The following is a 22,120-nucleotide window of genomic DNA, read 5'->3' as shown; positions in this document are numbered from 1 at the left end:
CCTTCGATAGTATGAAGACGTTATGTGTATCAATATTGAGACCAATCTTTGCTGTTAACTCTTTGACCAATAGACTTCTAATCTAAATTGAAAAACCTCTTTGCAACCCTTTGCACACGATAAAATTCTTCTCCAAGAATTAAACTCACATATATTTGTGTATAAAAATAAAGGAATAAAATTCTTGTTTTCTTTTGCTCTTGTCAAACATATATATAGTATGATATTTGTTATTTCAAATTTAAATTGTATTTTGTGATTTTAAACTTTAATTTTTCAAATTTTACGAATCATATCACAATTCAATTTGAAACAAAATAAGTTAGGATCTCATCCAAACTTAGAATTCAAATTTAGAAATAAAATAACTAACTATTCTCAATTCTCACTTGAGTTTCTCAATTATCATATTATTATATTATATTCTTAGTACTAACAAAGAATATAATAATATTATCTTTGAATTAATATAATTATCTATTTGATCAAATCAAAATAATACTTAAATAATTCTTTAACAAAGATTAAAACACTCGTTAGTGTGTAACTTCATAGGTTTAATTATCAAACTCTAATTTGTTATCATCATTATAATGAACTGTGAATGACCTAAAAAACTTATTTCTTAGCTCATTCAATTTTCTTTAGCAAGGTTTTATTTATTCTAATCATTATAATCATAGAGCTAAAATTTTTTATCAAGAGTTGATAGATTCTTTATTGATTAATCATTAATTTTACAAGTATTTAAATCATACTCAATATCCAATCAATTAGCACCATTGGAAATTATAGGTATTTGTAATCAAAGTATAATAATACATTGTTAATTACTATGACAGTCACACGTCAAAGAAATTCTATTATCATATTCATCTTGAGAATATTCTATTGAAAAATATGCGATAATTATAACCATTAGAATTTTTCAGAGTAAATCAGTTCAATGATAATATCTCTATATACATCAACATATATAAAATTTAATAAACGAGATTCATTAATCTTCATCTAATAAAGACCATTATATATATACACACGTGAACTATTAATATCCTTATTAACAATTTTATTACCAAAAACAGTTTTTAAGTTAAATTACAAAAGATTTATCTTTTAATATTATAATTATTATCATAATGATAAATTTTTAAATTTAATAAAAAGACTTAGTATATTAACACTTTATTGAATAATACATACATGATACATGGTAAGTTCTATAGTGGCACCGGAGTCAATGACTAAGGATGGCCATAGTTTAACTTGACCAATCTCATGATGACACGTGATAAGGGAAATTTTTCCATTGAGTGGATTAATGTTGCATCCTTGGTTTAACAATAACTGAGTAGTAAATTACTGTGAGGATATTTGGCGATTTTTCTGGCCAAAATTATTTTTCTGTTACGTAGGCCTTATTCTAGGCGGGCCAAAAATATGAAATGAAAAAGTGGTTGGGTGTTCAAAAACATGAAAAAACAAATGGATATGATTTTTGGAAATGCAATGTAAACTAAAATGAACAGGATACTATGAAAAAAATATTTATTTTAAAAATTAATTAGAAGTGTATGTTATTGCTTTTAGTATTAAATCGTATTTGTAATGGCAATTATATAGCTTACAAGTTAATGGATATTTTATTTTTTATTAAATAAATAAATTACGTTTGACAAATTTTAATAATAAAAACAAAAATATTAAAAAAATAAAAATAAAATCTTTTTTACTTAAAAGTTATGTTTTTAACACAATAAATAAATAAAAATATATTTTTATATTATTGTATCTAAACATAATTAATAAATAAAATTTTATTTTTGCATGAGATATTTAAATATCAAAATACTTTCATTTTTTAAAAATCTTTTAAAACAAAATTTTTTTGAATTCACTTAAACAAATCCTTACAACAACAACAACAACAAAGCCTTGTCCCATTAAGTAGGGTCGGCTACATGAATCAAACGACACTATTGTGCTCTGTCATGTATCATGTTTACAGAGAGACCGTTTACATGTAGATCTCGTTTGACCACCTCATGGATGGTCTTCTTAGATCTTCCTCTGCCTTTCGCCCCTTGTCCATCTTCCGTCTCATCCACCCTCCTGACTGGATGTTCTATCGGTCTTCTTCTCACATATCCAAATCACCTGAGACGCGATTCAACTATCTTTTTCACAATGGGTGCTACTCCAACTCTCTCCCTTATATCTTCGTTCCTTATTTTATCCAATCGCGTGTGACCACTTATCTATCTCATCATCTTCATCTCTGCCACACTCAGCTTATATTTGTGCTCCCCTTTAGCCGTCCAACATTCCGTACCATAAAGCATAGTCGATCTTATAGCGGTGCGATAGAATTTACCTTTAAGTTTTAAAGGCATTTTTTATCGCATATAAAACCAGATGCACTCTACCATTTTGACCAACCTGCTTAGATCCTATGATTTACATCATGTTCAATCTCTCCATTATTCTGTATGATGCACCCAAGATACTTAAAACTTTTAACTTTTTGTAGGATGTTTTCTCAAATCTTTACCTCTATATTAGGGTTTTCCCTTCTCAGACTGAACTTACATTTCATATATTCTGTCTTACTACGGTTTATGCATACACTTCTAGAGTTTCTCTCTATAACTTCAACTTCTTATTTAGGTATTCCCTTGACTCTTCTATAAGGACGATATCATCGGCAAAAAATATGCATGCACCATAGTACAGGCTCTTAGATGTGCTCTATGAGTACTTCCAAGACTAATATAAAAAAGTATGGACTTAAACAAATCCTTAGTCTTACCGAAATTGAATCCAATTAACACTACAAGGTCAATTCATTTTATTTCAAATTAATCCTTAAAAAAAATTAATACCTTTAAATTTCGTATTTAAAAGGATCTTTCAATCTTGTAATAAACCAAATGAGCAAAGTACTCATTAAAAAAACATAACATAAATCATAAGGGACTTAAACAAATTTATTCTTAAATGAAGATTTACTATAAAAAGGTATATTCGCATTTTTACAGATTTTTCACGAATAATTCTTTTCGAAACGGAAATATTTATCTTTTTTAAAAGTAATTATTGAAATTTCATTAATTTCATATTATGGAACTGTATCTAATAAATGAAATTACATTTTTTAAAACTATATTCATTCATTTTTTTTGGAATATCCTATCATTTTGTTATTTCATATTTTTGGTCCGTCTTAACTAACACCCACATATCAAAAAAAGGATTCTGGGCAAAAAAATCCTCAAATATCCTTATGGTTGTTGTGATAAAAGGATATGGATGCCCATGCAAGTGACTCAGTTTTATGTTACCAATAGAGAATGAAATTAATATGGGTTGAAAACATTCCTCCCATATGCTTATAAATAGGAGGTTAACCTCCGTTGTTAACACACAACAATAAAAGCTAATATATTCCTTCTCTCTCTTTCTTATTATAAAGTATTTAGTTTCTTTTCTCTTACTACACACAACCAAATAATAAGAGATCGATTCTCTTTTATGTTGCAATCAAATACCCTTCTCCTTATATTACTATTACAATTCTTTCTCTTCTTTTATTTTATAAGTATTTTAAATTCTATTTTCTATTACTCTTTACATATAATATTAATAGCAATATTAACCATCTTTATTATATTGAGATAGTATCAAATGCAAATCTCTCTCTCTTTATTTTTAATACTTTTTCTTATCTTTGTATATATATACACAATACAACATATAATATTATTATATATATATAAAAATTATTGAACTAATTATATTAATAATAGAGTCTTCTATTTATACATCTTTATTTTATATATCCTTTATTTTACAACAATGGTAATCTATTTCTTAGCTACTATAGTTACCTAGTTATAGGATATTGATTTTTTAATGGAAAAATTTCTCTCACCATGTGTGATTACGAAATTGGCGGGTCAAACTTTGACCACCTTTAGCCACTGAATTTTGTATCATCACAAAATTTACCAACATATAATAATAATAAGGAAAAGTATATCAAACCAACTCTAAATCAGTCAAAAATAGAATAATTTAATTGACTAAAATTTGATGGTCCTAAAATATTTGTACCATTAAATAATTTTATAACAAAACATATTTTTTAAGTTTTTGTAATAACGGTTAAATAGTCCTTTTCTAATTTTAATTACAAATTAATTCTATATATTTTATTTAATTATAAAAATTATTTTTTATTTATAAATTATTATTTTATCATTCATCTATTATGTTTATTAACAATCAAAATCAAAAACAATAACCAATTAGATCTTCCATTGATCGTAATAAATTTTTTTGCTATTCCAATCGATTAAAAGTTTATATTTGATTCGTGACGTTCGTCCAGGACTGTGAAATCGTGTTTCTTTGAAAATCAATCGATTGGATTATCAAAACAATCGATTAAATTTCAGGTTTTTCATAACTCAATCGATTGGACTACAGGTTATCACAAAACAATCGATTGAAAATTGCAAGGCAGCATGGTTTTCGCAAAAATAAATCAATTGGTCATATTATCCAATCGATTGAACGATGACTAAAATGTGGGTTTTTTAAAATTCAATCGATTGCTTATACTACCCAATCAATTGAATGCTTCAAAACAACTTGAGGTCTCACAATTCAATCGATTGGTTGTGTTACCCAATCGATTGAAGTCATCAAAACAATATGGATTTACCCAATTCAATCGATTGGTTGTGTTACCCAATCGATTGAAAGCTTTTACAATTTTTCTCTATTTCTCTGGACAATAGAGATATTTTAGTTTAAAAAACTCATATTTTTACGATGAAGTAATGTCATTTTCATTTATTATTTCAACAACAATGCCATACAAATTTTATGTCTTGTGAATTATATTTTATTTTATATAATTAATTTATGTAAAAAAATCCATATCTTTTTATTTGTTTGCATTCTATTTTGTTGTTTTCATTTATTCAAGATTTGACCTCTCTATTGAATCTTGACTAGAAAAAAAAACCATGCAATATATATCAAAGTATTTTAATAATCTGTTCATATATTGCTAAGACATATATGAAGTATATATATTATAAATTTTTAATCAATTCTTCCTAGATTAACAATGGAAGCCCCCCTTTCCAATCCTCGATTAGAGCGATAGGACTTTTAGACTTATCATCTTCAGATTTTACAGTTTTTTCAGGAGGCACACAATCCGTTATTTTCTCATTGTAAAGCTCTAATAACGTTACTTTCATGTTGTGCTCTGCATTCTGAGCCTCCAATATATCGAACATCTGTAGCATCACTCGGCAATTCGCCATTTTGCACGATGAAGAGCACAGAAGGATAATTGGATTTCAATACAAAACATTTGAGCAGATATAAAAAGCAGTTAAAACAGGAAAATATTGAATATCTCCTGCACCGCTGATATTCCCTATACAGCTAGTATTTCCAGTTGGGGGTGTTTGATATGAATTTCTCAAAAAGGAGGAACATTTCAAGCAACGAATTCCCTGTCAAAAATAAGAACATTCATTATCAGCCAATACATGATTTCAAAAAAGGGTAAATCAAGAGACATTATAACTACTCAAGCATCGAGTCATAAGCCTGCATCACTCTCTCATGATACGTAAAGAGATTGATACACTATTCTAATGGTGGGATTGAATAATTGGTGATAGATTATTCACCAATTTATAATGTTAATATTAAAGAAAATATAAGATTAGAGTATCTAAATCAAAATAAAGTCTTAAAAATTGAAGATAGAATTTTAAAGTTAAGATAGATGAATAATAAGATAATAATTTATAAAAACAATAAGAAAATTGAAAATGGCGTAGTACACAATTCAATCGATTGAGTAACACAACCAATCGAATGAATTGGGCAAATCCATATTGCTTTCATGACTTCAATCGATTGGGTAACACAACCAATCGATTGAATTGTGAGACCTCAAGTTTCTTTGCAGCATTCAATCGATTGGGTAGTATAAGAAATCGATTGAATTTTAAAAAACCAAAATTTTAGTCATCATTCAATCGATTGGGTAATATGACCAATCGATTGATTTTTGCGAAAACCATGCTGCCTTATAATTTTCAATCGATTGTTTTGTGATAACCTGTAATCCAATCGATTGAGTTATGGGAAACCTGAAATTCAATCGATTGTTTTGATAATCCAATCGATTGATTTTCAAATAAACACGATTTCACCTTCTTGACAAACGTCACGGATCAAATATAAACTTTTAATCGATTGGAATAGCCAAAAAGTTTATTACGATCAATGGAAGATCTAATTCGTTATTGTTTTTTATTTTGATTGTTAATAAACATAATAGATGAATGATAAAATAATAATTTATAAAATAGAAAAAAGTTTTTATAATTAAATAAAATATATGGGGTTAATTTGTAATTAAAATTAGAAAAGAACTATTTAGCAGTTGTTAAAAAAACTTAAAAAATACATTTTGTTATGGGATCATTTAATGGTTCAAACGTTCTGGGATCATCGAATCCAGTGCCAACTTAGTTAATTATAAATATAGTAATTAGTTTTATTTATTTATGATTTAAAATATTGGTTATTAAATGTTTCACCACATTCAAATTAGGAGGAGATACTTTCAGTATCATTGCAACATGAATCACGGAAACTAATTCAATTAGCTTCTGTCTCTTCACCCTCCTTCCCTCTCCAAATGACTAAAACATGATAAATCAGAAAACAGATTCAGAACCATCTAATTTATAAAAAAAAGAAACATCCTAATACCTAGCATAAGCATCATCCACGTAGAAGTTTTGGATTCGCCCAAAGGCATTTGGCTGGTTTTTTGCTGGAACCATCTTGGTCCCTAACATTATTATAATAATAATAACAAATTATTTGACATATATTGAATTGTGATCATATTATTTTTCTAACGATTTCTGTTTTGTATGAAAATGAATCATGATAGATTAAATTTTAAAAGTTAAATTATTTGATTGGTCCTTATAGTTTTGCGAAATTTTTAATTAGGTCTTTATACTTTTTTTAATTGAGTCCTTGCACCAAAATTTTTTTTAGTTGGGTTTCTATACAATTAAGCTAATTACTATCAAGAGGGATCTAATTGAAAAAAAACATTTGGTGCAGAGACCCAATTAAAAGAAAAAAAAAGTATAGGGACCTAATTGAAAATTTCGCAAAACTATAGAAACTAACAGAATAATTAAACCAATTTTAAATATACTATTATCTCAACACCACCACCACAAACAACAACAACTTGTGTGACATTGAACATCACCACCATGCGGCTGCTTCTACTTCTTCCACCATGAAACGAATGAGCACCACTGCCAAAGATTCCATAAGAAAGTACAAAGAAGAAGCCTCTTTACAAGAAGCTTTCGCTGAAGAAAAGAGAGAACCAGGGAGGCGTTGGTAGAGGGCGATGGGGCGAGTGCAACAGGGTCGTCTTCTCGCACGGTGTTATCTCTGTGAATGGCAATAATAGAGAGGGTGATCACTACGGGAAGAGAGGGATGATATTCCTTCATTCACTACAAAAAAAATGTTAAACACTGTCGAATTTAGCGTCAGAAGTTAGCGGCAGTTTTACCAGCGGATTTGACAATAAATTCGTTGGGTAAAAAAGTTATCGTTGGATTCGGTTTTTCAATGGTAAATTTGCCAGTAATAATTAAAGGGAAAAAAGAAAAATTAATGTGATCATTACCATTGGATTTAGGAGGAAAAATCCAACGGTAAGGTATTTAAATGAAACGCACCGTTTTGGTTACAAGATGTGCGTTACTAGTGAATTTTTCTGACAGTAAATCCACCGGTAAAATTGATTCTAAATTCGAATTTATGAACTCTTCCCCTCCATTTCTGCAATATCGCTTCTCTCCCCTTTCTCTCGCTGCTAGTCCCCACATCGACATGCCACCATTCGCTACCGTTTTGCCATTGACCGCTTTCCACGACTCCAGTTGTCATCGCTGTTGAGGAGCGTCCACGGTCCACCTAGAGCTTGTTTCTGTCATAGAGGATCTTATTTCTCCTTTATGAATTTCTGCCTCCGTCATCCGCCGTCGTTGTCACCGCCACCACTGCTTGCCTCTGTTAGTTACGATGCTATTCTTTCTCTTTTATCTAGGTATGTCTTCTTTCTTTCTTTGTTTTATGTTTTTTTTATATTGTTACTATTTGGTAAATCCTAATCTTAATAATTAGGATAATTTCTCTAAGTGTTACGTTAAATTAGGGTCTATCACTCTATCTAGTAATGCTTATAAAATTTGTAATATTTAACTTTATTTTACTTATTATATAAAAAGAAAAAGAAAGTGATAAAATTTACATTCGTAAAAGTCAAAAAAAAAAGAAGATAAAGAAAACTAGTAAAAGAATTGTAATATAACAAGAATATACATATTATCCAAATACATGTTGATTTCAAGTTGTCAAAGTTTTGATTAAAATACATGTTAGTTATCTGATGGAGTTGTATTTAAGAAGATTTTTAGTGAAAAAATATGATAATATGCTTAAAAAGATTGGAATTTTGTGGAAGAATTCGCAGAAATAATTGTCTGTTTTCTTGATTCATAGAAAGCCATAAATATATTACATTAATATTTTGTGTTATTTTAAGTTAAATTTTAGCATCATATGTTTTTTAGTGTTTAATATATCTAATATATAATGCGGTTGTTACAGTTTATTAACTCTAAATTATGAATGCATGTTTAAATGTAAAATTGGTAATTCTGTTTCTTATGTATAAGCATAATATTGAATCTTGAATAATTGAATATCTTTGGAGAATATTAAATTTTTACTTTATCTATTATATTTTTGTATTAGAGTAATTTTATCAAGTTGTGCATGCTTTATGTTAGAAACAAGAGACTGAGAGAATAATCTGAAGAGTATATTATTCAGTGTGATCAAAAGTATAATATACAAGGGATATCTATAGGTGCTAAATGAATCAGAGTAATAAAGACATAGAATCCTATAATTAATATACAGATATACTATATAAATATAGACGATACTAATTGATTCTAATGATTCTCTAACATCCCTCCTCAAACTCAAGTGGGAGCTAAGGATACCAACTTGAGTTTGGATGACAAAGTCCGAAAACAAGTCAGGTGATGAGCTTTCGTGAAGATATCAGCAGTCTGATCTAGTGTTCCAACAGCAATGAGACGAACAGCATCAATAAGGATACGTTGCCGAACAAAGTGACAATCAATCCCAATGTGTTTGGTGCGTTCACAAAACACATCATTATGGGCAATCTGAATAGAACTGCGGTTATCACAAAAAACATCAGTAGGGGACGACTGAGCAGCACCCAGATCTTCGAGAAGCCAACGAACCGAGATAACTTCAGCAGTGGTGTCAGCGAGGGCACAGTACTCAGCATCTGTGCTTGAGCGAGCAGTGAACATTTGCTTCTTAGCACGCCAAGAAATGAGAGCATCGCCAAGAAAAAAATAGTAACCAGTAGTAGAACGATGATCAGTGGGATCACTGGCCAATCAGCATCAGAGTAAGCTTGAAGAGACAAAGAGGAATGGGCAGAAAAATAAAGGCCATGAAATAGAGTGCCTTTGATGTAGCGAAGAATGCGAAGAACTGCCGCATAGTGAGTAGTACGAGGAGCTGACAAGAACTAGCTAAGTACATGAACCGGATAGACGATGTCTGGTCGGGTGGCAGTCAAGTAGACGAGACCGCCAACTAACTGTCGATAGAGAGTCGGATTATCCAAAACAGTGCCATCTATAGGGGTAAGTCGAACATTAGGCTCAAGAGGAGTAGACTCAATGCGACTATCTGTAATCCCAGCACGAGCAAGAAGATCTGAAGCATACTTAGCCTGAGAGAGATAGATGCCATCATCGGTGGAGATGACCTCGAGACCAAGAAAATAGCTAACTGAACCAAGATCTTTCATCTCAAAAGTACAATGAAGTGAGGCCTTGATCAGAGATACCATCAACATCATCCCCAGTAATGATCATGTCATCAACATACAAAAGTAGAAGAACAACTCCACGTTCACTTTTACGAATGAAGAGGGCATTCTCATGAGGGCTAGAAGTAAAACCAAGACTGCATATAGTAGTGCTAAACTTGTCAAACCATTCACGAGGAGCTTGCTTAAGTCCATAAAGTGCCTTGTGAAGGAGACAAACCTTATGAGAAGGACAAGGATATCCCGGAGGTGGTTTCATATAGACTTTCTTTTTCAAATCCCCATTGAGAAATGCATTCTTCACATACATTTGATTGAGAGACCATTTTTTAACCGTGGCAATGGCAAGAAGAGTTCTAACAGACGTAAGACGAGCGCCAAGAGCAAAAGTCTCTTCATAATCAATGCCATACTCTTGCGTACAACCTTGAGTAACCAAGCGATCCTTATAACGGTCAATAGAGCCATCAGAGCAAGTCTTGATCTTGTATACCTATCTACTACCTACAACTTCCTGATCAGATGGAGGATCAACCAAATTCCAAGTGTGTGCTTTTTCAAGTGCTTGTATTTCATCCTGCATTGCTTGTTGCCAATTTGGGTTTGAGGAGGCTTCTCTGAATGACTTAGGTTCATATTGATGAAGGATATTAGAAAAGCAATGGTAATCAAGAAGATGAGGAGGTAGATTCCTTACCCTAGAAGAACGAGCGAGAGGAGGATGCATGACGGTAGGAGCAGGATCATCGTCCGGTCTGGAATTATCGGGAGATGGAGATGGCGGAAGAACAGGAGGCTGTGGAGGGTCACTCGAGATAGAATCTGTAGAATCATCACTAGGAACAACACTAGGGTCAGTAAACAAAGGTGACTGAGTAGTAGGAATGGACTAAAAGGATGAGAACCGAGAAAATATGTGGTGCTCCCAGAAAACAACATGACGAGATATACGAATACGTTTAGAGAGAGGATCCCAACAACGATAACCCTTGTATTCAGTTCCATAACCAAGGAAACAACACATACGAGCTCGAGGTTCAAGTTTACTATGTTCATAAGGCTGAAGAAACAACCAAAAACTTGAAGAGAACTATAATCTGGGGAGGTATGAAAAAGACGCTCAAAGGGAGTAACATTACCAAGAACAGAAGAAGGGAGTCTATTGATAACATGAACAGTAGTAAGAACAGCTTCACCCCAAGTACGCTCAGGACACGAAGAGGAAAGGAGCATTGCACGGACGGAGTCAAGAATGTGACGGTGTTTGCGTTCAACTTGACCATTTTGTTGAGACGTCCCAGGACAGAAAAACTCAGACAAAGTACCCTATTCTGCAAGAAAGGCTAAGAGTTTGGAATCACGGTATTCCATAGCATTATCACGTCGAAAAACCTTAATGACCTTGGAAAACTGAGTTTTAATCATAGTAGCAAAGTTGATATAGATCTGAGGTAACTCATGGCGATTAGTCATCAAATAAACCCAAGTAAAACGGGAATAATCATCAATGAAAATGACAAAGTATCGAGCTCTGCCCATAGAGGCAGTGGGAGCAGGGCCCCAAACATCAGAGTGAATGAGATCAAAAGGAGAGCAAGCAAGAGATGAATTATTGTGAAAAGATAAAGCAGGTTGTTTGGCAGTTTGGCAAGAAATGCAATCAAAAGATTCATTTGGAACCTGACCTAAAACACCCTGAGACACAAGAGGACACAGTTTTTCTAAGGAAGTGTGGGCAAGACGTTGATGCCGTAAGTGGAGGGTAAAGAGAGAAGAAGCTGTACAGAGATTTGGTACAGGAGGAATATGAAGATTCTCGAGTTCAAACAACCTTCCGACCTTACGTCCAGTCCCGATTATTTGTCCCATCCGAGGATCCTGTACACGACAACCAGAAACGAAAAAAGTGACTTCAAAACCCAGATCAACAAGTTGACCAACAAAAATAAGATTGAAGTTTAATTTGGGAATATAATAAGTATCAAGAAGATTAAGAGTTGACTGGGATATAGAACCCTTGTGTGTTGCGTGTAAGAGGGAGCCATTTGCAGTATTGACAAAAGGTCCATTTGTAGTGGTAGACACGGATGAAAAAATATTACGCAACGAAGACATGTGATTAAAGCAATCCGAGTCAAAGTACCATTTAGAATTATCTGCAGAGGTAGAAAAAGCAGCAGGGGTATTACCAGAAATAGAGAGAAGATGATGAAGAAGAGATGCAATATCAGATAGAGAGACAGGAGACGAGTTGAGTGGACCAAGACGTGGTGGGCGAGTAGGACAGGCAGTAATTAAATGTCCCGAGAGCTTGTAGTAACGGCAGAAGAGCTGTAAACAATGGTAGCTAATATGACCTTTCTGGTGGCATGTGCGACATTCAACAGAAGGACAGTCTGGAAAGAAGTGCACAGAACGGTTACAGTTTCGACAAAATTTACCCTTTCTGTTGGTGGCAGCAAAAACATCTGGCTTTTCCATGATAGTAGTCACAAAGAGCAAAGAGAGGAGAGAAAACGGCAAATTCGGAGCAAAAAATGAGAAATCGGAGTGCAGAATTAGAAAGAGCTCACAAAAAAACCTTAGGGAGGGTCCCGCTTGTCTGCCACGTCAGTGCCACATCAGCAGTGACATCAGCGCCACGTCAGTAGAGCGATGACATGTGGCGGCGCCTGAGAGGAGCGGCAAGCCACGTTGGAGATGAGGTGGAATACGGGTGGACAACCGGACCGGGTCGGGTCATTCATGGGTTACTGGGCCGCGAGGATGGCTTGCATCGCGACACGTGGAAAGGCGAGCATCGTGCGATCGGCACCACGATCCAACGGCTGCGGAAAACTGGAGTGTGAGGAGAGCTGGCATCGCGGCACTTGCAAGCGCGAGGATCGTTCGATTGGCGCCGAGATCCAACGGCTGCTGAAGCGTCTGGAAGGAGAAACAATGGAGGTGAGCAACGGATTTCTGGCGGCGCGTGAGGGCGCGTTTGGTGGCTTCTGGCAGCGATCTTGGCGGCGTTGGAAAGCTGACGAAATGAAGAACACGATGATACCAGAGGTGATGAACCAAAGCGTCAAAAATAGATCGAAAAATGAGAACGAAGAGGCACTGTCGGAAGAGAAAAACAAGGAGGCTATGAACAGAATTTCATTGAAAAAAAAACTTTAGGCTCTTGATACCATCGACTCTGATACCATGTTAGAAACAAGAGACTGAGAGAGTAATCTGAAGAGTGTATTATTCAGTGTGATCAAAAGTACAATATACAAGGGATATTTATAGGTGCTAAATGAATTAGAGTAATAAAGACATAGAATCCTACAATTAATATACAGATATACTATATAAATATAGACGATACTAATTGATTCTAATGATTCTCTAACATTTCAAATGCTCAAGTAATGATGTTCCAATCTTGAGGGCATATAAAAGAATGGACAATTTTTATCTTAGATAACAATGATGTTTTGTCTTTGTTTTAAATGAGACTTCAATTTTTATCTTGTCTATAGATGAATATTATGATTAATAGTCACCACACTAACTCATGATTCACATTTAAGGGCACTTCAATTTTTTTTCATTTGGCGATGAGAGAGGCATAGCAAGGGCAGGTGTTGCAGTTGTCGGCGGTGCTGGGTGGTATGCAGTTACGTCTTTGACAATAGGTATTGAACTTCATGATTACTACTTTTGGAGTCAAGTCAAGTGGAGAAGATCAAGAATTATTTGTTAAATATTCATATTCGGTCTTTTATTGTAGTTTTATTTTTCTTATTCTATTAATAAAAAGTATGTTAGTTGTCTGAAATGGTATTTATTATTGTAAATATATTTAATCCATATTCCATATATGTATAGCTTTTTTTATGATTTTTGCTGATTGTATTTGAAGTATGTTAGACTTAAATATAAGTGAATATATGTATAAAATAAAATTAAAATGAAAAATTTTCAAAAATTAAATTGTAGGTTTGATACATTTTAAATTTAATTTTTTTGCTTAATTGAATTCTCTTATTTTTTTTAGTTTTAATATTGAATTTTGATATTTGAACTTGTGAATTTTTAACAAAAAATTATAGACAAATTATTATACGAAATTATAAAACTTTAAATTTTGTTCGTTTAGAAATTATTAAATTTAAATATTTAAAATTATATATTGAAATTTCAAACAAATTTAAAAAAAAATTTAAATTTAAATTTACTGTCAGATTTACCGTCAGTTAAATCTGCCGGTAATAATTTATCGAAAACAAATTTGACGGTAATAACTTTTAGAATTTCTTCAATTAAGTTTATATCCGTCAGTAATTAGCAGCGGATGAAAAAATCTGTCAATAAATAATTACCAGCGAGATTTATACCTGTAAATCCGTCGATAAATTTGACGGTATCCAACGACTTTCTTATAATGATTGTTGCTTTATTAGAACTTTAGTGCACGAACACAATCTTAGACACTTTGAAACTTCAGTCGCAAAATGCAGTTATTTTTAGATCAATCATTAAGATAAATAAATTGTTAAAAAAATCATTAAGAGTTTGTATGGAAAGCTATGTATTAAAATTTATTCAAGAGTTAGAATTTTTTTTCTTGTTATGGAACAAATAAAAAAGAATGACTTGAATTTTTTTAAAAATTTTAATTTTCACTTTTTTTCTCATTTAAAAATGAGATAATATTCAATTTGATCCCTCAATTTATATGTTAGTCTTAATTTAATTCTTAAAATTTTAATTGCCTCTATTTAATGCTTAAAACTTTGCGAATGTAACTCATGTTAGTTTTTGAGATAATTTTTGACACACAAACGTTAACGAAACGCTGATGTGGGCGACCAGATACCACATTAGACTCTGTAAAACTATATTGTTTTTGTTTTGGAACTCAAATCGCCCAAAAAAAATGCTAATTGGCATTTATAAGTGAAACTTTTCCTGCTAAAGCAAGTGATCCGACGTCAATTATAGGTTATTTGAGCGTCAAAATCAAAATGGAATCGTTTAACAAATTTCATAACATGTATTTGATTGTTCATGTCAACGCTTCATTAATATTTTTGTACCAAAAATTGTCCTAAAGACTGATGTGAGTCACATTTATAAAATTTAGAGACGAAAAAAAGACCATTAAAATTTTAAAGGCTAAATTAAAATTTGTGTGCACGTTAAAAGACCAAATTGAATATTAACTCTTTAAAAACTAAACCAAAAGAGATTTTATTTTAAAATTATTCTCACGCTAAATAAATTTAATATGTCAAAAATATTCCTATTAATTATTTTAATTTTGTCCAACATCTATTTGATCTTCTTTCTTCTCTTTGTAAAGAATAAAATTATAAAAAAATAACTCATAAAAATTATTCTACATAAAATTAAATCTCAAATAAAAATAAATTATATTTTTTAAAAAATAAAATTCTTTCGTCACATTCAAATCATTTCCAAACAAATTCTAAACGATAGAAACATTCAAAGGATTTTTTATTTTTATAAATTAAATAAATACAATAATTATCGAAATAAATAATTTAAAAAATATTTATCAAAATATATATTCTTTTCTTATCTTATTTATATTGTAAACGAGATAATTTTATATGTATTTTATTTACGGTGTAAACAAAATATACACTATCTCGTTTACAGTATAAACGAGATATATATCTCATTTACATTGCAAACAAGATACATGTATTTTAAAAAAAATTGAAAATAATAAAAAATATTAATAATATCAATAATCCAAACTTTTAACGGTCACAAAAAATTCAAACTTTTAACATATAATTAATACATAAAAAAGTTAGTAGAAGAGATTAAAATAGATATGTTTGATCAATTAGTACTCAAAAAGAGTACATAAAAATTTAGATTAAATTATGATTAGATTGATTTAAATTTGAAAAATAAAAAATTCGTACGTGTTTCAGGAAAGTTCCATGACGAGGCTAAATACGGTACGAAAAAGTATGAGGAGCCAATGGAATATTTATACAATGTGTACAATGAAGGTTTATGGAGTATTAGAGATATAATCATTAGTGTTACCTTTTCCCATCAATTGAAATTTTTGGGATAAGTGGTATCATGACATGGTATTAGAGCGCTAGGAGTTCGATCTTGGTGAACCCCAAAATTAGTATAAACTTTTGGGAAGATATTTATTATCCCTAGTACTCGGATGGTTATTCTAGATAGTATGGGGATGTTCATTTTGTAACTCAATAACTCATTGTACATATTGTACAAATAGGTCATTGTCTCCTTAGCGGGATCATACGGTAATTGTGTCCACCCTAAAAATTGAAAGATGAAAAACGTGAAATTATCAACCTCTCCTATAACAATTGGCAAACGGTTATCCCTGTCAACCTCTTCTATAACAATTGGCAAACGGTTAACTCGTCTTTTGTGTGTTTTATTTATCTCGTATTAACTTCACGCTTCTCATCTTTCCATTTTAATCTCTTCTACCAACTTTTTTATTAACTAATTGCTTGCTAAAAATTTGGATTATTGATATTATTAATATTTTTTATTATTTTTAATTTTTTTTAAAATATATGTATCTCGTTTACATTATAAACAAGATACATACAAAATTATCTCGTTTATAAGATACACGAAATAAGAGAGATATTTATTTCGATAAATATTTTTTAATTTATTTATTTCAGTTATTATTATATTTATTTAATTTATAAAAATAAAAACATATAACTGAGTTATTATATAGAATAGAAATAGAGAAAAAAAAATCAAACGATCCTGTATTGAAAATTAAAATTTTTTTTCATACATTAAAATTAACTATTAAAATTTATTTTTATATATTTATATATAAATACAATTTAATTTATTTTTAATATATATTAATATTTTAATATATATTTTATATTATTGATATATTTTAATAATTAATTTTAATATACTTTTAATATAATTAATTTTAAAAAATAATAAAAAATACATGAATAAAATATTTCAAAATGATACATGAATACATGATCAAACGTCCTAACATTTTTAACGAAGACTAAATGATAATTAGGAGAATTTATGATTTTTTATGTTTGAAAATAAAATAAAACAAAAAATTAAATAGTACTGAAAATAAATGAAGAAGCACAATTAAAAAAAAGAAACACATGTAAAATGGGATAAAAAAAATAAAATAGAATATGAAATAGTGATTGGCTCTTACGAACGAGAAAATAGAAAGAAAAGAATGATGAAACAAAAGAAAAAATTTAATTAAATGATGCTGAAAACTGGAAAGTTGAAAAAGACCAATGAAAAAAAAAAACAAAGATGAAATGGCGTATAAGAAAAAAAAGTATAAAACACCAAACAGTGACAGAAACTTACAAAGAAAATAGAAAGGAAAAGAAATTATATTGAGGCAATGAGATATCTATATAATATGTATAATGAACTATTTATTTGATCTAATATGTATTAATAATGTAAATTAAACATCGTTATTCCTAATTTCTAATTGTCTGTTCAGTTTTGTAACGTGTAGTGAATTGTCGCGCTCCACCTCCTCGTGTCAACGCTCTCGTCGGAAGAATCTCCGCCACTTTTCACGCGGTCAAACATCCGTGACCTGTAACTGTCAGCATCACCGACTTGAGTTGTAATCCCAAACCTCGTGTTCACGTCATCCCAGCGCGTCTGGATCTTGTTGAATTACTCGAAGAATAAACAACCATAAAAACTAAGAAAGTGAACATCCAAAATCATACAAAAACGAACATTTAAACATTTTAAAACTTTAATAATAAGATAAATACGTTCACAGAAAAAATGAACATCCGGCAACAGAAAAAAAACACAAACCGACTAAGTTAGAGGTGCTGAACGTCTGGGTTACTACGGTCCCCCAAACTCAACTCACACAATATACGCGTCCTTCCTATGTATGTGTGGACGACAACGCCAGTCAAAAGAGGGTGGCCTGTGCAGACGATAGCGCCAGTCGGAAAAAAGTCGGCGCGATATCTGACGGCAACTAGTGACTATGACAACACTGTACCGACTTTTGCTTCGAGGAGAGAACGAGAAAAAAAATTCACACCATATTGAAAGAGGGAGATAATCCTAATTTGATTCTATAACTAACGAAAATCATGATTTAATTCAAATTTTAAATTAAAAACTATTCAAAATTAATTAATTATCATAACCGACGAAAATCATGATTTGATTCAAATTTTAAATTAAAAACTACTCAAAATTAATTAATTACCTCTAATCTAATTCAAATTTCAATTTAACTTCATTGTACACATGTTATAAAATATACATTGACTCTTTATACTTTTTCAAAGAAAAATAAATATCCCTTACGCTATTTAAAGCGAATAGTATGTAGAGAAAACGAAAAATTAAGTTGTTGTATTGACTTTGTTCTTGGTTGCTTCAGCGGCATCAGCAGCCTCAACCTGCATCTTTGTAGCCTCAAGTTCAGCTGCACTTGCTTCCTTCTCATTTCTTGCTGTAATTACCTTTGACTGCGTTTCCACACACCACCCAAATATATAATAATAAATAATCAATAAATAAAACTCATGATATTTTGAGTGAAGTCTTATAAATTTATGCATTAAATTAATATTTTAGGTGCTTAGATGAACTTTTCAGTTTGATTATTTTGAGTGCTATATTAGATACGAATACTACTACTACTACTACAAATGAAAAAGGGTTTCGTTAATTAGATTAGGAATTACCTGACCCACGAAGAAGGCTTTTACATATCTAAAACTTTCTTCTACAGAAACTGCAAAATATAAGCAACCCCTCTTCATGCGAGAGAACAACGAGTTCTTATTCTTCTGATGATGATTTGTCGTCCTCGAGGTTGATGCAGAACCAACGTCTTCCATTGCTATTTGCTAATAATTGCACTAATTACCTTTATAAAGAACTCGTAAGCTCTTTTCAGTTCTCTAAGATGGGATATGTTGAAACTTGAAAGACAATATGAAGTGTAACAGTGTTGCAAGAAGCTAGTGAGATAAAGTTGCAGATGAAGGCGGTTTCTTTAAAAGGAAGGGGTTGCGATTAGATTAACACGTTTCTAGAATCTGATGGTTTCTCTCTTTTACGTGGCAACTATATGTGCATGCCCGTGACATCATTTTTTTCCTTAATATTCCAGTGAGCCAATTTAAATATTTAATTACTCATAAAGAGGAGTGTTCAGATCAGCAACTTTAAAGTTTTATAATTATTAATTGATTATTAATATTTTTAATGATATAAAATTATATTTAATAATAAAAAATTATTTATTTTTTTTTAATAATTAAGTATTTATCACAAAATACAAAGTTACTATCTTTAAATTTTTTCATTTTTAAAATGATGGATTAAGTTATTTACTTTTAAAATTGTAATGATCCCGTTCAAGTTTCAACTATAAAAATTAAATGCAGCTATCAAAATCAATCAATAATATGAAATTAAAAATATTATTTATGTATTAAAATTAATTATTATATATTTATATATAATTTAATTTATTTTTAATATATATTTTATTTTAATAAATAATTAATTTAATTAATTTTAATATATATTTAATTAAAAATAATGACTTCAATTTAATAAATAAATCCAAATTTTTATCTTACATCGATTAGTGTTTCTAATACCATATAAAATTTCTTGACGCAAACATTTTTTTAAAATATTATAAGAACACAAAAATGATCATATATAATTATATATTTTGATCCGACTGTTACAAATCCAACATCATAATCGACATTACAAATCACAATTCAGTAAGTTATGTTATAGTTTGGCATTATACGTTACAATTAGACTCAACAGACTATATCATGAAATCAAAACGTCCGATCAGATATTATTGCATATTAAAATCAAATCATTGCTCTTCAATTTAGGGGATCAACAGAAATATAACTATCTATTTTATTCCACCTATAAAGATATAATATTCTATCTTAAAAAGGACACGTTAAATTCAATATACTAACTTAAGCATCGGAGTGTCTTTTGCAGGTACACTCCCCCTTTGTTTACACTCTCCACAACATAATATCTCTTTGGACAAAGAGCTCGACTCATCCCAGCTTATAGTTCGGCGTTAAAGGGAAAAGCTCGGCGTCGATTCCTCTAGCCGAGGTCACATCTAGGTTACTCTCAGAAGAACAATTGGCACCCACCGTGGGGGCGAAAATATAATTCTTTCATTTTTATCGGCCTCAACATTTACACTTCTAACCATGGCTGAGCAACTCCCACCTACATCGTCCGAGCTCCTTCGGATGGTAACCGAGTTACAACAAGCCAACTAGCGCATGACGGAAGAAAATTAAAGAATGGCGAATCAGATTACTAACTTAAATAATGCTTGGATTGAAAACAATGACGGACGTCAAGAGCGGACCGAAGAAGCCGAACATCAGTCTGATCCAACGCATGTCTCTGAAACTACTCGGAATGAAGAGGATCGGAACGAAGATGGCGAGCTCGATGACTCTCCTGAGCCATCACGGCCGAGGTGATGAACTTCGTGCTACCCAGAAGGTTCACCCTACCAACCACCTTAATTAACCCCATACGACGGGTTAGGCGATTGAAGAGAAAACTTTTGCGTGGTCTAGAATTCAGAATAAATTCCCGTTGCAAGTATAGCTTCCAGACCAACAAAAGTCCTTTCTTACAAACGTTTTGGTTGTCACAAGTAACAAACCCCTAAATAAATTGATAACCGAAGTATTTAAACCTCGGGTCGTCTTCTCAAGGAATTGCAGGGAGGTGTGTTCTTATTATTGGTTATGAGTTTTGTAAATTGGGGGTTTTGAGAATGAGGAACAAGTATGATAACTGACAAATAAAATAAATAAATGACTGTAAAATAAACTCTTGGCAAGGTATGAGAAATTGGAAGTCCTATCCTAGTTATCCTTATCAATGATGATGAAAATTGAATCTTAATTCCACTTAGTTAACCTCTGCTGGTGCGAAGGAAGGTCAAGTGGCTAATTAGTTTGATCTTCAAATCCTAGTTAATTCCTAGAAAAAGATTGGGATTATAGAAGTTCAAGCTAATTAGCAAAGATAGCGATTATCGATCACGTTAAGTTTGATAACTCAAGAGTTACTGATTTCTTAACTAAAGCCAAGAATGTAGAGAGCTAAATTAAAATCATAAATATCTGGAATACCTCAAATAATATTCATTCAAAGCAGTCAAATCTAACATGGAAAATATTCATAAGTCAATTGTGCAACATAAATCAAACATAAATAAAAGCATCAGAGTAGATAAAAGTAGAAGAGAAACATAAATTATTGAACCTGGTACGAAGAAACAATCCCAATGATTAAAAGAAATCCTAAATCATTTAAGAGGAATCCTAATCCTAAATCCTAACAGAGAAGAGAGAACCTCTCTCTCTCTAAAAACTTCATCTAAAACCTAAAATTGAATTATGAATCAATGATGATGAATGGATGCATTCCCCCACTTCATAGCTTTTAATCTGTGTTTTCTGGGCCGAGCAGGTCGCGGCCAAGTGACACGGAGGCGTCATCCACGCGTTTGCGTGGAATGAGATTTGCAGATACAATGTGTCCGTGTAGAGCGCGCGTTTGCGTCGCCTATATGTATGGACATGATGAGCGGATAATTTATACGCTTTTTGGCATTGTTTTTAGTATGTTTTCAGTATAATCTAGTTAGTTTTTAGTATATTTTTAGTAGTTTTTAGTTAAAATTCACCTTTCTGGACTTTACTATGAGTTTGTGTGTTTTTCTGTGATTTCAGGTATTTTCTGACTGAAATTGAGGGTCCTGAGCAAAAATCTGATTCAGAGATTGAAAAGGACTGCAGATGCTGTTGGATTCTGACCACCCTGCACTCGAAGTGGATTTTCTGGAGCTACAGAAGCTCAATTGGCGCGCTCTCAACGGCATTGGAAAGTAGACATCCTGGGCTTTCCAGCAATGTATAATAGTCCATACTTTGCCTGAGATTTGATGGCCCAAACCGGCGTGGCAAATCAGCCTCAGAATTTCCAGCGTTTAACGCTGGAACTGGCATAAAA

General features: G+C 31.5%; 1 protein-coding gene across 1 annotated transcript; it reads right to left on the bottom strand.

Moving 5' to 3' along the window:
* Nucleotides 1-18,307: 18,307 nt before the first annotated feature.
* LOC107459299 (uncharacterized) lies at nt 18,308-19,057 on the bottom strand. Its single transcript, XM_016077514.3, has 2 exons — nt 18,769-19,057; nt 18,308-18,549 (listed from the first exon to the last, which is right to left on the bottom strand). The coding sequence occupies exons 1-2, from the start codon at nt 18,922-18,924 to the stop codon at nt 18,424-18,426; spliced, it is 282 nt and encodes a 93-aa protein (XP_015933000.1). The 5' UTR covers nt 18,925-19,057; the 3' UTR covers nt 18,308-18,423.
* Between the last annotated feature and the right edge of the window lie 3,063 nt (nt 19,058-22,120).

This window comes from Arachis duranensis, chromosome 7, assembly GCF_000817695.3.
Source record: "Arachis duranensis cultivar V14167 chromosome 7, aradu.V14167.gnm2.J7QH, whole genome shotgun sequence".
NCBI classification, from domain to species: domain Eukaryota; kingdom Viridiplantae; phylum Streptophyta; class Magnoliopsida; order Fabales; family Fabaceae; genus Arachis; species Arachis duranensis.
This window is presented reverse-complemented; position numbering and strand designations above follow the sequence as displayed.

What these genes read in the sequence shown, in the direction of transcription:
- LOC107459299 (XM_016077514.3), bottom strand. Translation starts at nt 18,924, where the DNA reads ATGGAAGACGTTGGTTCTGCATCAACCTCGAGGACGACAAATCATCAT. An exon ending in AAGCCTTCTTCGTGGGTCAG is followed by an intron (nt 18,550 to 18,768) that starts GTAATTCCTAAT and finishes GTGGAAACGCAG; the next exon opens with TCAAAGGTAATTACAGCAAG.